The sequence below is a fragment of the Capra hircus genome, chromosome 13 (genome assembly GCF_001704415.2).
Source record: "Capra hircus breed San Clemente chromosome 13, ASM170441v1, whole genome shotgun sequence".
Lineage (NCBI taxonomy): Eukaryota > Metazoa > Chordata > Mammalia > Artiodactyla > Bovidae > Capra > Capra hircus.
This window is the reverse complement of record NC_030820.1, coordinates 78942997-78958784: the sequence shown is the minus strand read 5'-3', so window position 1 is coordinate 78958784 and position 15788 is coordinate 78942997. Positions and strand designations below refer to the sequence as shown.

The 15788-nt window shown below is 52.1% G+C and overlaps 1 protein-coding gene across 3 annotated transcripts in view; it reads left to right on the top strand.

Annotated features, from left to right (window-relative positions):
• ATP9A (ATPase phospholipid transporting 9A (putative)) overlaps positions 1–12338 on the top strand; it is a 129081-nt gene extending 116743 nt beyond the window's left edge. For 2 of the 3 annotated variants that reach the window (XM_018058042.1, XM_018058043.1), the window contains exons 24-28: positions 1613–1677; positions 3021–3129; positions 3915–3972; positions 6457–6660; positions 7958–8094. In XM_018058042.1, the coding sequence (XP_017913531.1) occupies positions 1613–1677; positions 3021–3129; positions 3915–3972; positions 6457–6660; positions 7958–8094 (573 nt within the window). Of the gene's footprint in view, positions 1–1612; positions 1678–3020; positions 3130–3914; positions 3973–6456; positions 6661–7957 lie in introns of all 3 variants that reach the window. The other variant, XM_018058040.1, reaches the window with a different exon arrangement.

Genomic DNA, 15788 nt, shown 5'->3' with positions numbered 1-15788 from the left:
CTCTTTGCGACCTCATGGACTGCAGCACGCCAGGGTTCCTTATCCTTCACTATCTCCTGGAGCTTGCTCAAACTCATGTCCATCGAGTCGGTGATGACACTCAGCCATCTCATCCTCTGTCGTCCCCTTCTCTTCCTGCCCTCAATCTTGCCCGGCATCAGGATCTTCTCCAGTGAGTCATCTCTTCGCATCAGTACTGGAGCTTCAACGTCAGCATCAGTCCTTGCAGTGAATATTCAGGGTTGATCTCCTTTAGGATGGACTGGTTGGATCTCCTTGCTGTCCAAGGGTCTCTCAAGAGTCGTCTTCAGCACCACAATTCAAAAGCATCGATTCTTTGGTGCTCAGCCTTCTTTATAGTCCAGTTCTCACATCTGTTGGAGAAGGCAATGGCACCCCACTCCAGTACTCTTGCCTGGAAAATCCCATGGACGGAGGAGCCTGGTAGGCTGCAGTCCATGGGGTCACGAAGAGTCGGACACGACTGAGCGACTTCCCTTTCCCTTTCCCTTCTCACATCTGTACATGACCGCTGGAAAAACCATAGCTTTGATTAGACAGACCTTTGTTGGCAAAGTGATGTCTCTGCTTTTTAATATGCTGTCTAGGTTGGTCATAGCTTTTCTTCTAAGGAGCAAGCATCTCTTAATGTCATGGCTGCAGTCACTGTCCACAGTGATTTTCTTCCATGTTCAGGTTTTAAAATCCTTCAGGCAACAGCTGCCCCTGGCCTCCGGTAGGTTTTGACTAACTAGCTTAGCGGTCACTGCTTCTGTCGAGGTCAGTAGGTGTTCAGAGAAGGAAGTAACAGAGCGTCAAGCCTGGTTTCATCTCCCAATTTTTCACTGCTAACATTTTCCAAATCAGGCAGCAGGGGCTGGTAAATATCTCTATCGCTTTTGTCTGATTGCAGAAGTAGTAGGTTGGGGCTCATGGTAGAAATCTCCAAGAGAAGTAGAATGCGTAATATGAGAAGGGAAGCCTTCTGGATCCCACCCTCCAGGGTAGCTGGTACATATCCGTAGGGTGGAGGATATTTTTCTGTGTCTCTTTCCACGCATACGCTAGCTTGTTTATCGGTTGTACACCCAGAGAGGAGGTGATTTTGAGCCGCTGGGTGTGTGGGTTCTGGGGACAGAGCAGGGCTTGAATCCTGCAGGGCCACTTACCTGCTCACTTTCCCCTTCTATGATGTAGGCAGTATTAGGACGTGATCCCGTGGGTTGTTATGGAGACTCACCGAGATCAGATACAAGGTATTCCCAGGTCTGGCTTGTGTGTAAGTTAATAAATGCTTACAGAGGAGCTGGGAGTGGACCCTGGAGCTAAGCCCTCTGACGTGACTCCTGGCTCTGTCCCTTACAAGCTCTGCTATGTTGGGCAAGTCACTGAAACTCTGCGCCTCACTCCCCTCATCTGTACAGTGGGTACAATGATAGCAACACCTCCTTTGTAGGGTTGCTGAAGGAATTAAATGAGCGAATAGACTTAAAGCACTGTAACAGGCAGGTGTAAAGTAAGCACTGTGTGAGTGTTGATGCTGTGTTTATAATACAGACACAGGCGCTTTGCTTACAGTTTTTGGTAATGTCCTTTTTTCTCCTTGGCACAGGCTGTGTTTTCCTCCGTGTTTTACTTTGCCTCCGTCCCCCTCTATCAAGGATTCCTCATCATTGGGTAAGACAGTCCAGGCAAAGTATTAATTTTTAATGAGCCACCCCTAAACCACCACAGAAGAAGGAAGAAGCATTGTGTTAAAGACGCCTCGGTCCCCAAGTCAAGGCTGGTCTGGCAGTCTGGCTTAGAGCCTTCTTGAGTTAATATGATTTTGAACTGGTAAGCTCGTAACCAGAGTGCAGAGGTCGAGTCCAGTCTGTCTGTGGTCCCTCTGTACCTGATGACTGAACCGTGCTGGCCTGCGAGAGCCTGAGGTTATCAGATAATTGGCAACCAGGCAAAACTGAAGTCCCTGAGGGGTCTTAGGAAAAGCGGAGAGAGGGGATCGGGGAAGGACCCTCGTTGCCATGGCCGCCTGCAGCGAGCGCCTGCCGGTGAGTCTGAGGCAGCCAGAGCCTCGCTCCCGGGGGCACGTACCCTTGGGAGAGCTTGTGCCGAGCCCTGTGCTGTCCCTTGGACGGTTGCTGCGGTCACATCCACCCCTGTTCCTGGCCTGGAATTTGTGACGTTCCTTTTGACCTTTGCAGAGGATGTGCTGGTCTCTGAGTTACCCAGGGAGGTGGAGTCTGGTTTCCCCCCCGGCCCGTATAGATGCTGGTAGGGCGGCTGGTTACCAAGGCGGGAGGCACAGAGGGACCCACTGCCCCCAGGGCCGTCTTACAAAGTACGTCTTCTGACGTTCAGCCTGAGAACCGGCACCGGGGTTCTGCCTGCTTCTAACTGGGAAAACGGCCTGCCCTTTGTCAGGTCCTGGAACCGTGGCTGGAACCTGCCAGAACAGAGCCAGGGCTTTAGGCTCCACGTGCCTCCCTGGGACCTGGTCCCCCTCCCCTCGGGTTTCATCTGCTCGCGTCCCCCCGCCTGCGCGGCTCCGGCCACGTGGGCTGCCTCGCTGCCCTTTTCACAGGACAGACACACTTCCACCTCGGGGCCTCTGCCCTTGCCGCTGTGTCCGCCTGGGAGGCTCCTCCCTGGACACTGACACGGCCGCCCCTCTCCTCTTGCGGGCGTTTCCTCAACCGTCTCATCTCCCGTCCACCTTCTCTGGAGTCGCGCCATCTCACCCCGTGTCTTGCTCCCTCCCCCGCCTCGTGTTTCCCTCCTCGGCACCCTGCCTCCAGCTCGCAGCACCGTTTACTGGGTTTGGCTTTTGACTCCCAGCACGGGCGCTCCCTGAAGGCAGGCGATTTTCTCTGCCTTGCGTCTCGCATCTCCAGGGCTTCACACCGGCCCTGCGTCCCCCAGGCGCCGCGTGCACTGTTGTTCAGTGAAGCGGTGGAAGCTGGTCTCCAGCGGCGGGGGCGCCTGGCTGGCTCTCCGCTGAGGGGTCTTTTTTCTCGCAGGTACTCCACCATCTACACCATGTTTCCCGTGTTTTCTCTGGTTCTGGACAAAGACGTCAAGTCGGAAGTGGCCATGCTGTACCCCGAGCTGTACAAAGACCTGCTCAAGGTCCCCGAGTGCCTGCCGGCTTCCTCCCCCAGCCCCGTTACCCCCTCTTCCCACCTTCTCTGCTGCTCTATTTAAATTATAAATTAACATGCATTTAATGCAGCCTGTTTGCCTTATATAGGCAAATGTTTTCTGCCTTAACCCACAAAGCTATTCTGTGGCTATGGTCACGTCTTTATTTTTATGATACATTTCTTAGACCTTTTCTCACCCTGTCAGCAGAAGGTATAGTATAGACTCTACTCAAATTGTTCAAAGACCTCACCTTTCTGCTTCTTGTAACGTATTTCACATGGACATTCCAAGTCTGATGTGAACACACTTGAACTGATGGCTTTCTTACTTTTGAGAGGAAGGCGTGGGGGCTTATCATTTTACTTAAACTGTTGTATGAACACGTAAAGACTGTTAAACCGTAACACTGATAGGTCAATAGGAAACAAACCTCCTCACACCTTTTTACACACCCCAACAGTTCTGTCCTGCAGCTGCTCCTTGTGCCCCTGGAAATGCTCTTATGTACCGTCCGGAAAAACCTGTGTGTTTGTAATTGCATTTTTTTGTCCTCAAGGAATTTTTAATAAGGAGCAGCCTTATTTTATCTAAAATCACTTCTCTTAAAAAAAAATGTCATTTCTCTAATGTATTTGGACGTGTGTGAGCCACTGTTCCAATGAAAACAGGCAGATTGTCTTGTCTGGCTGGCGCAGGGGCGTCTGAAGGCGCCTGGCGCCCTGGCCGAGCCCTGCCTGCTGACCCACTCCGTCTCCTCCTCTCTCGCTCAGGGACGGCCGCTGTCTTACAAGACGTTCTTGATATGGGTGTTGATCAGCATCTATCAAGGTAAGGACGGGCGAAACCACCGGCTGTCTTGTGCTCTGGCCTTGCCTGAGGGTCACATTTCCTGTGCTGTGTCTGTAGAACACGAAGAGAAACAGCTAGAATCTTGAGACAGCAGTCAGGAGCGTAGCATTGGGCCCCCGGAAGCCCCCTCTGCAAGTCCTGAGGACGCGGTTGTGGGGCTCAGAGTCACACATGTGACGTGGTGCTGCCAGCTGAACTGAGGCAAAATCAGAGAAAGTGCTAGTCACTCAGTCGTGTCCCACTCTTTGTGACCCCGTGGACTGTAGCCCGCGAGGCTCCTCTGTCCATGGGATTTTCCAGGCAAGAATACTGGAGTGGGTTGCCATTCCCTTCTGGGGATCTTCCCCACCCAGAGATCGAACCTGAGTCTCCTGCATTGCACGCAGGTTCTTTACTGCCTGAACCCCCAGGGAAGCCCAGAGAAAAACGTAACTAATACTAATCAGAGCTTGCTGGGGTGTTGGAGTCACTGTAACAAACAAATGCTTGCTTTCTGGGATGTCCTGATACGTTTTCTGCGTTTTCTGAGGTCCAGCTCTAGTTTTTGAACAACGGATTTACTTCCGTGGGCTCCAGAGAGGGTCCCTCAGACTAGAGGCTTTGTAAGCTGATTTACTAGAACGTGGACAGGAAATATCAAGCCCTCTTTGTGTATACTTTTTTCTCACTCTGTTTAGAATTTCTCTTTACTGGTGTGTTTTGTAATGTAGCTGATGTATTTGCACAGTGGGCCTGCTTTCTATGTCTGTCTGCACAGGTACACATGGATAGTTCACAAATACATATTGTCCGTTAGGGATTCATGCTTAGTGATTTTTACTGATGAGGTGATGTGGAGGTAAGAAGTGTAGCGACCGTTGGATTTGTTGGGGGGGGGTACCCTGTCACTAGAACAGTCTGAAGGGGTCTTCCGGATAGGTGTAGCAGAGTGACGTGTGTGTGTCTGGTTGAAGAAAGCAGAGCCAACGTGAAAGTTCATGGCAACAAGCAGAGGCGCTTTGCTGCACGCCCTCCACCCCCAGCTCTGTTGTGATAGACTCACCTGAGTTTTGGGGCTTCCGTCTCCTGGCCCTGCTTGTAACCAATGATCTCACATAGCTAGTGTGTGTGATCAACATGAGACATGGTCTATTCAGTTCCTGCAATTCTGGATGAAAAGGTGCTTATCTAGATTCTCCCCCACCTCCCTTTCTCTTCTCAGCACGGGTGCAGGATTTTTCGAGTGTCTCTTAGCTGCCTGTTAATTTTGTGCATGTTTTTCGGGGTGGGTGGGAGGTAGAAGAGACAAAACATGTCGCTTACCTTCATAACTCTTCTGAAGTGCCCAGCTCAATAGCGTTCAGTGTATCTCCAGAACCTGCTCAGCTTTGAGAACGGAAACTGTGTATCCGTCCAGCAGCAAGCACGCCTTTCCCTTCCTCCCCGCAGCTCCTTGCTAGTCACTGTTCCCCGCTGTGTCTCTGTGAGCACGACCACTTCAGAGCCCTTCAGAGCCCCTACTGTGTTCTTCAGTGGCTGGCCATGTCTGTCATTTCAAATAAAATACAGAAACCTCTGTCTCTCGTTCCCCCCAATCCAGATAGTTACCTCCTCCTTCGGCCTCTTTTCCTGTCTTTCCTGCCTGTCTTTTCCTTTCTTTCCTGCCTGTCTTTTCCTTTCCCTCCCGGAGACCAACTCTCAATTGTATATAAGTCAGAAGGTGTGTAGCAGAGCTAGGGACTTCCCTGGCTGTCCAGCAGTTCAACCTCATGCTTCCATGTGATCCCTGGTTGGGCAACTAAGACCCCGCACACTGCCCAGCGTGGCCAAAAAATTTAAAAGGAAAAAAAAGAACATAGGAGAACTAGGATCTGCTGCCTGTCTTTCAAACCTCCTGAAGGCTTCTCATCACCATCCTTGACCAAATGGTACCTTTCATGTCTAAATGCAGAGGAGCGAGGTCAGGTGTGGGCGAGCAGGCTGTGTCCTGAGGGAATGGGGGGCATCGGTGCCCAGCAGAGGGGCTGCGGGCCCCTCCCCATGTGGAACCCCCTCCATGTGGACCCCCCCACGGACCCCCTCCCCACGCAGACCCCCTCCCCACGCGCACCCCCCCATGCGGACCTCCCCCCACTCAGACCCCCCACGCGGACCCCCCCGTGGACCCCCATGCAAACTCCCCCTGTGGACCCCCCTACGTGGACCCCCTCCCCACGCGCATCCCCCTCCATGCGGACCTCCCCCCACGCAGACCCCCCCCCGTGGACCCCCCGTGGACCCCCACGCAAACTCCCCCCGTGGGCCCCCCCACGCGAACTCCCTACGTGGACCCCCTCCCCACGTGGACCCCCCCACGTGGACCCACCCACGTGGGCACCTTCCCCTGCCGCGGACCCCCCTCCCCACTCGGAACCCCCCCACGCAGACCCCTTCGCACACGGACCCCCTCCCCACGCGGACCCCTCCCACGTGGACCCCCCGCAGGGAGCACCATCATGTACGGGGCGCTGCTGCTGTTCGAGTCGGAGTTCGTGCACATCGTGGCCATCTCCTTCACGTCGCTCATCCTCACGGAGCTGCTCATGGTGGCCCTGACCATCCAGAGCTGGCACTGGCTGATGACGGTGGCCGAGCTGCTCAGCCTGGCCTGCTACATCGCCTCCCTCGTGTTCCTGCACGAGTTCATTGGTAAGGGCCCCTCCCACCCCCGTCTGGGGCACACACACAGCCTGCCCAGCGGGCCCAGGGGCCTCAGCTTGGGAGGGAGGCGGGCCCCTCGTGGGCTGGGCCCTGTGTCCAGCAGGCCTTTGCACTCAGCAGCCCTGCTTGTCTCACTGGCGTCCCGTGGAGCAAGGCACTGTTGACAGTCGGCCTCCTGGAACTGAGGCCGGTGGGCGTGATCTCAGTGCTGAGTGTGGTCTTTAAGCCACGCCCCGTGTCTGCTTGCTTAGAAGGGGATTTGTTTAATTCGAGGACCTGTTGGGCTTTCTCCAGGGAGCTGGTCACCATGCTGGGCTCCGTGGAGTTGCGGAGCTGGTGAGCCAAGTCAGGCTTGCTGGAGAGTAAGGGACTGTCAGCAGGACGTAACACGGCTGTTGGCTTGAGAAGCTCTGCCTTATTGCAGAGGCATCTTCCATCCTGCCTCTTGTTTATCAGCAAACTGCTCCTTAAGAGTTTGATACAGCAGCATTCCCACGGAAGATGAAGTCTTAGAACAGCTTCACACTTGCTTGAAAAGCCTCCCTGAATGGGTTTTGTGAGCACCTACATGTGCATTTCAGCAGCTTGACTCCGGGGAGTCACAGAGGCTTGCCAGATGAGCCTGCCCCCAGGAGCTTCAGTCATCGATTTAGAAGTGGACCTGCCCTAGGACTGGGCAAGCAGCCCATGGGTGGGGCCTTCGGCGTGGCACTTAGTAGGTGGTTACTCAGTGCCCACTGCATTTCCCCAGCTTCTGCTCAAGAGGCAGGGGAGATGCCCCCAGTTCTGCTGGTACTCACTAGCTGTCGCTCCTCTCGCAAAAACCACCTAACCGCAGGGACGACTGTCCTGGAGCCAGGAGGGGATCTCACGCCAGCAGCCCCCTCCCCACCCCCCCCCCCCCGCCCAAGGTCATGCTCGTCCTGACCAAGGGTCTCCACCCCCTTGCTCTGCCCTCAGACCTGGCTCCGGCTTCTGTGACTGTCGCCAAGATGAAGGCAAAAAGCCGCTCGGAAGCAGAACCATGTATTTGAGCCTCCCTTTCTGCCAGGTTTAGAAAGAAAAACCTCCAGCTGTCAGATTCCAAATGAAAAACACCTGGAAGGGTTCCCCTCTCCCACCCCATGCCATAGTTTTCTTTTCCCAGTTGTTGGAAGTAGCATTTCATGGAAGATCCGGAAGCTGCAGAAGCAGGTCAGGGAGGAGGGGAGCACAGCTGTCAGGCTACCGGCCGGGCGCCCCCCCCCCCCCCCCCCGCCCACCGCTGTGCTCTGTCTCCCCGCAGACGTGTACTTCATCGCCACGCTGTCCTTCCTGTGGAAAGTGTCCGTCATCACCCTGGTCAGCTGTCTGCCCCTCTACGTCCTCAAGTACCTGCGACGACGGTTCTCGCCTCCCAGCTACTCGAAGCTCACGTCCTAGGCCGAGTGCGGGAGGGGACCCCGGGCTGCGCACACGCCTGGCGGGCAGAGTCCAAGCTGCTTCCTGTTGACCACCGCCCGGGGACTGTGCAGGCCCACCGCTGAGGCTCTGGGCTTCCGCAGAGCCCCGGCCTGGCACACGCGGGAGGCAGGCGCCCAAGGGCCCCCGAGGGCCTGTCTGAGCCCCTGGCAGTTCACGGAGGACTGAACGTGACTCTGAAACCCCGTGGCTCAGCCCAGAGGTTGGCGCGTGCGTCGCCGTGCAGGCTTCCTTACGACTTGAATTTCATTGTCTTGTGCTAAAAGTTTCTGTCCAGTTGAAAACCGTAGAGGGTTTCTCATGTTTTAAACCGTCCCAACGCGTATGCACTTTTTACATCTTTCTGCCCTTTAAAAAACTGGTTGCAGAGAAAGATAGAGCTCCTGGTGTTGGCTTTGGGGAAAAGACGGTGCTGTTTGGTTAAAAAAGTTAAGCAGATGGTAATCTTAGTTTTGAAACGCTAAAGATCCTTTCTAAGGCAGCCTGGCTTGTCGAAACGGCGCTGGATTCCTGGAATTACAAAAAAGCCACGAGAAGGGGGTGAGAGAGGCACGCTATCCTTCCCCCAGCTCAGCGTCTGCAGCCCCGGCGTTCACGTCAACGTCACCTACCACCTCGTAAAAGAATTTCAAAGGTGTTACCTTGCTTCGTTTGGACCTGGTAATAATTACAAACCCAGTGGCTATCTGAGGACACCCTGGGACTTTTTTATTTTTCAGCAGGAAACGTGCCACTGGGTGGCCCCTCCACGTGCCGACAGTGTGACAAGACACTCAGCTAATTCTTTAGACCACGTCACACGTGTGGCTCAGACCCTCCGAGTCCAAGGTGGAAAGGTCAAGGATGGGGGTCTTGACGTCCACAGGAGTCTGTTTCCGGTTCGGAGGAATTGCTGAGGACGCAGCGACAGAGGGGGCCATGTATTAGCGTGTTGTGGGTCATCAGTGGCAGCTCTGAGTGAGGAGCTTGGGGCGGGGGGAGGCCTGGACTGCAGCTTTTCGGTCTGGGCTCGCTTGCACTGCCTCCGGATTTCAAGGGAAGCTTGCTCAAAGGTGGCCGTGAGTGGAGATTCCTCTCCCCAACTCGGGTGGGGCCCTGTGCGACTTTCTTATAAAGCCATGGCTTCTTGTTTCAGAGGAACAAGAGACTTTGCAAGCGCTGGCCGTGGCCCGGTGAAGCTTTCTTGGGTTTTTGAGTCTCTCCCTCCAGAAGCCACATGTGTGTGCCAGAAGGGTTAGGTTGGCGGATCTGCAAGAGCTGATCATGCTTGAGATCTTAGATTTGTGATTAATTTTTTCTGACTGCATCCCCTGCAGCTCTTTGGCCTGGTTCTTCTTGTGCTTCAGAGGTGTAAGTTATGGCCACCTCCCCCACGGGTAAGCCCGCTTTTGGATTGCTGGGGACACCAGGTCCTTGCCTTTGGACCGCTTGATACACTGATGTATTTCCGTTGCCCTCTTAAAACTTTATAGAATGACAGTAAGTTGCAGGCGTTGCTAAACTGACTATGACATCACTTCTATTTTTGTTTTCAAGATTCTGCAGTTTTGCGAGATTTTTTCCCATTCTGTCCCAGCCATTTCTGCCCCACAGGAAATAAATGTTGCATTAAATGAATGGTTATTTAGGAAGAAGATCTTGCTCCAAAACGCTGAGGAAGAATGAGCCAGTCTGGCGTCTTTGCTGGGTGATCTTATGTGGTCTCAGAGGTGGGGCGGGGGGAAGGTGTGCTCAGTGCTCTTGCACCTGTCTGTCCGCCTGGAGGTCAGCGCTGTCCACCTGGGAGTCTGAAGGTCCTTCTCCCCTTTCTCAAGCCCTGACCATGACCTTGTTCCCAGACAGGTGATGGCTTCCACAGGAAGGTCTCCTGGAACCCTCGGTAGGAAATGTTTAGATTAACAGCAGAGATGGGGAATGCAGATGGTCTCTTTGGATTTTTCTTTACTTCCCAACTTTGATTGAGGTGCTTGAGTTGACTAAACTCCTTACTGGCATCTGAGAGGGAGAAAGGGTCGCAGGGGAGTGGAAGAAGCCGTGCCCGGAGGTCACACGTGCTCCCTCGTGCTGTGCACAAACCCGCTCGCTCAGTCTCTCGACCACACCCCGGTGGAGGCAGCCAAGAGCTGAGGATCCAACGTGCTAGTGGAGACGAGACCGTGGCCACCTCAGAGAGCCACCCCGCTGGCAGGTAGCCTGTTCCCACCGCCCACAGGAGTGCCGAGTGTCTAGGAAAACACACATCTGCTTCTCACATGCTAGAGACCCGCAGGGTGGGAGCCACGAGTCAGCTGAGGGTGCTGGATCCTGACCTGCACACAGCAGGCGTAATCCTATAGAGCCAGCGCGCACGGGCGCGTCCCGGCTTAGCCTCTCTGCGGGCAGAAGACAAGGACACAAGCAAAACCCCCCCGTTTTAGAGGAAGCTCCTGAGTCATAAACCTTAAGCATGAGACTCTGTTCACCACCTGGGAAGGAATTGAGGACACACCGCTGACAGCTTGGAGGTCCCCTCACCTTGGAACTCAGTGGCCCCAAGTCTCCCACAGCCAGTTTGATTGGAAGCCAGAGACCCCGCTCCCCCCCCCCCCCACCGCCGCCCCGGCACACAGGCACAGTGCTATTTAAATACTTTCCTTCAAAGTTTAAAAACAAGAATGACACGTCCTCCTGCCCGTCAACAATACTAGGTATTTCTTTTGTAATTGATGATTCCTGTCTTTTTGGCGACGGGGCGTGTGGAGGCAGCTGAGCAGTCCGATTGGTGTGTCTTTTCCCGCCTGTTCGCTCCTCCCTTTCTCTAGGGCAGTGACCGGACAAGCTTCTCTAGCTCGAGTGACTTCCTGTCTCCGCCTGTCTTGATGCCGTTTTGAGAGCCTGTGTGTGTTGCCAGTGGAGCCTGGTGAGGCTGGCCACACTGACTCGGGCTGCTTGGGGCAAAGGACATTTCCCCGAAGTGAAGAAGGGCACCCCAGGGAGCAGCTAGACTTTGGAGCAGGTCCATCTGTTTACAGCTGCCTGGAGCTGGGGGGCCAAGAGCTGAGATTCCTCCCACTTCATTGTATCCAGATCCCAGACTGACTTTCCTAGCGAAACCCTGTTTTGTAGCAGTGATGTTAAATACCAGCGTCTGCTTACCCTTTTCCCCGTATGGCTTCTGCTGAAAATTTAGACTATACTGACAGTACTTTTGAATGTATTTTGAGCTTTTGTGCTCACTGGGAATAGACACGATCACGCCTGTTTTTCTTTCTCCAGACCTTTGCTCTCATGCTTTGTTTCATCTTTGCTAGGGTGGGGATGCAACGCTCTTGGCGTTTATGGGGCAGCGTTTTAAACCTCCGCCAACAGTGCAGATGGGACCTACATGTTCTGCTCCATCCTTTTTAAGGCCAACACCCATCAGCCATTTTTATCTTTGACCTTTTTTGTGTGTTTGGAATGTGTGTGTGTGTGAGCGCATGATGTCACCTCAAGAGTTTCAAAGACGTACTTGGTTTTCACTGTGTTAAAATCCTGTCAGTCATGGTTTTCTTTTTCATTAAGAAATATGCAAGGAGCTTTGCAAAGGCAAGGCTTTATTTCTCTCACCTTTTAACATAAAGCACTTTTTTTTTTTGTCGTTTATATATACTTCTTAGGAAATAGTTCCATGAATTATGTCCATTCTATCTTAGAAAAATGTGTGTATGCTATGCTTTTGTACAAAACCTGGAAGCACGTGAGCAGTGTGGCAGTACTTGGGGATTTGCAGGCTCTTCTCCAGCCAGCGCCTTGCTCCAGGGAATCTGGTCTTCTCTGTCAGTGTGGCTGGAGGCACTGTCTGTTGGTGTTGCTGGGCAATGTCAGTGAATATTGTATTTGTTGGGGGGCAGCTGGGGAGGGGGCATGGTATTTGCAAAAAAAAAAAAAACCTGTGGCTCATTTATTACTTTGTTGCGATGGGTCTGTCTGTGAATTCCTCTAGGGCTCCTTGACTTCCTCATTAGTAGACTATCTGTAATCCTCTCGGCAAATATTCACCAGGACAGCGTTTTTTTGATTAGAGAGAAGCTCTGGTACAGAACTTGAATTTAGCAGGAACTCCCAGATGAGTTAAATTCTTGATGCCGTGATGACACACATGTGATCCTGCGTGATTCTGAACGGTTCTGTTTTGTCTGCCAGCGTGGCCCGTTGCTGTTGCCCAATAAAGCTTGTGTACTTTATGCCTTCGGGGATCATTTTAATTTGTGCAGAAACATGAAATTCTGGTGTCAGAATGAGAGCTTTTTATGATAATGCTCCTATTTTGTGTGTGTCTTGTGGTACATAAAAAGTAAAGAGCTTTTTCTCTGGGTGAAGAACTGTTTCAATTTCAGCAAAAAAAACCACAAATCCATGCATTATTTATTATTCTGTACTGTTGCCTATTCCAGACATGTTAGAACTTCAAAAAATGATCTCTATTAAAAAAGGCAAACATTTATTTTATGATTCATATTTTATTTATACCCACAGTCTTTGATTGCTTTGAGTATGTTTTATCGGGGGCTTCCCTGATGGCTCAGTGGTAAAAAATCCGCCTGCCAATGCCGAAGACACGGGTTCAATCCCTGAGTCAGGAAGATTCCCCCAGAGGAGAAAATGGCAACTCATTCCAGTATTCTTGCCCAGAAAATCCCATAGACAAGAGAAGCCTGGCGGGCTGCATACGGTCCATGGAGTCACAAAGAATCAGACACAACTGAGCAACTAAACACCAATCTTTTGTTAAGTGATCGAGGATTCAGGATCCCATGAAATAAGTCACTTAAGTTTTAGGGAAAAGAGGTTTTGAAGCTATTGTGTAGAATGCAGGGGATATTGTGTTTCATTCAGTATGTTTGTCAACCAGGGGCGATTTTGTCCTGCAGGGGACACGGGCAATGTCTGAAGTCATTTTTGGTTGTCACAGCTTGTGGGGTGTGCTCTGCTGGGATCCAGTGAGGACCGTGCAGGGATGCCGCAGGTCACCCTACATGTCACCGGGCAAGCCCACCCACCACAGAGGATCACCCAACCCAGCATCCGAAGTGTTGCGGCTGAGAAACCCACCCGCAACCTGCACGCGTCAGTTTTGCCCTTTGTAGGAGCCTTCATTTCCAGAGGAGCCCAGCAGTAAAACTCCCTGTCTCAAGAAGCCAGTTAGCATCCAGCGGGCCAAATGTTTTAATTAGCAGCTCTTTGCAGTGCAGGCTGCTGGTGTCCTCTCGCTGGCTGTCAGCTGAAAGGGCCGTTCTCAGTTTACGGATTAGAGATGGGATTTTACATTAGCTGTGCCTGCGTCACCAGCGGCTCCCTGGGCCCATGTGGGACGCATGCGCTCCAGGGCAGAGGGACGGTACTTTTCCTAACCGCATGCGGTCGATGTAAAGGCTTCAGACCACATTTGCCTGCTGTGAAATTCCACGACCGTGCAGGCACTGCTCCCGCCGCGCCGCTAGGGGGCACCTGAGGCTCAAAGACCTTTCTATTTCCTGTTTTCACCAGCCTGCCGAGCCCTCCATACCTGACGGTTCTGCTTAAAGATGCTGCTTTCATAGCTTCAGAATTTTGTTTCACGGCCAACGGCTCCGTTAAAAACAGACATTTCTTTTTATGTTGTTGACCGGACTGTTTTGCTGGACTTAGCTTGAAAAAAAAAAAAAAAGGCAGCAAGATGGGAGCAGGGTGAGATGAATATTTATTTGATCTTGGATATTTGCATTTTTGAATAATTGGCAACTGAGAAGCCTTGCCCTCCTCGCTGCTCTTCGGGCTAATAAGGTTTAGAGACGAAATGTTCCATCACCCCAAGTACTTTAGCTGTTTTTGTTATGAAACTTTTCAGGGTGACATGAAACCCTGCGGTATTTGTGAGCTGATCTGTAAATGATGGATTTGCTCACCTCAAAATAGAACTGTAGTCGCTCCAGACTTTCCACAAGTCGGAGCACAGTAACAGAATTCATTCAGGACTTGCTAATTTCCTACTTTAAATGGGTTACATAACAGAACGGTCCCGCCTTCTCGCCTCTCAAAACTACCCATGAAGTGATGGTGAGATATATCGTTAAAAGCTAGAAATAGCTTTGCTAAACTCTGGGAAAAAGATGAGGTGTTTTTTTTTTCTTCTTCTTCTAATAGTCCCCCCTTCCCTTTTTTCATCCAAACATTGCATAATGTTAAAAAAAAAAAGTCAAATCTTTCCGTGGGATTTAATTTCATTCTCCATGTGGCTGTGGTCGGACGGGTAACTTAAGTACTTTGGGGGCTGGCAGATTTTTGGAGGGTCACACACACCCGGATCGGTTTTCATCTGAAGCTTTAGCAGAGAAAGACACCCGATCCTGGGGTTTTTCCCCTTCCCTCCCTCCCTCCCCGCACCGCCATCCCCCCCACCCCCCACCCCCCCCTTTTGTGGATGAGTTATCTACAACGTAGCATCTTTTCAGAAAGCCTGCCTTCTCGTAGGAATGCCAGAGTAAGGCCACACTCCACTTTCCTTATTGAGGTTTTGATTTTGAAATGGATTTGCCTTAAAATTTGGGGTAACTGAATCATATGTAAGGTCCCAGCCCCACAACCTACGCTCAGTGACCAGCCAGGTCTCATATCTTAGAGCTCAACCTGCAAGTTCTTTTGCTTACATTGGGAGTTTGATGTTTCCAAGAGATTTAAGAACTTTTTTTTTCCCTTTTATTGGGTCTAGATAAACCCACGAATATATATTATTTTACTTCCTTCCAGAAAGATTGCCGAATCCAAAAAACAAGGGATCAGAGTTCTGTGGAATATGCTGATATTTTCATTTATTCTTTTGCTAAATATTTACTGAGCACCTACTATGTGCCGGGTACTGTTCTTTGGGCTGGAGGCACAGGGGAGAGCAAGATGGATAATCCCTGCCCTCATAATGATTATCGTCTTCTGTGTGGGAGAGACAGGGGACATGCAGATAGAGACTCCAATGTCCTCCAAAGAAAGCAGGGTGAAGGGGAGACAGAGGGATGATCTGGTATAAGTAAGGAGAGAGGAAGTGATGGGGGTCGGAGAAGAGCCCTTCGGGGTACAATGCTGGCACAGAAGCCTGAAGGATGGGAGGAAAGGAACCGGGGGAAGTGGTGTTCAAGTAGCAGGGTGTGCAAAGGCCCTGGGGTTGAAAAGGCTGGGTGTGTTGGAGGAGCAGAAAGGAGGGTGCATGGCCAGAATGCTGGGATGAGGGCGGGGAGGCAGGTATGCCAGCCCCTCCCCCGTCCGTGGCATCCAGACTGAGTGCTATGAGACCCAAGCAAGCATGTTAAAGTTGGCTCGTGACTGTGGCAGGAGCTGAACTGTGTCCAAGGGGCCCATCATATTCTCTCTCTACTGCCCACTGACCCATCCCTGCCTGTCTCTGTCTCCACCTCTGTGTTCCAAGAGGGTTCCGGCAAGACCATTCCCACCAGAGTCAGCCCTCTCCCATGCCCAGTCTTTCTGCACGACTTTATTGGCACAAGCGACACTGTTATATAAGGGGAGAAGAAGCTGGTCCTTGGCTAAAGTTTCCTCTTGCTTTTCCAGCAGATACTACAAAGGGTCTCTGTTCAGCCCCACCTGGGGTGCTGTGGGCAGAGCTGATTGTTCTCAGGCAAGCCCTGGAAAGCCAGGCTCCCCTG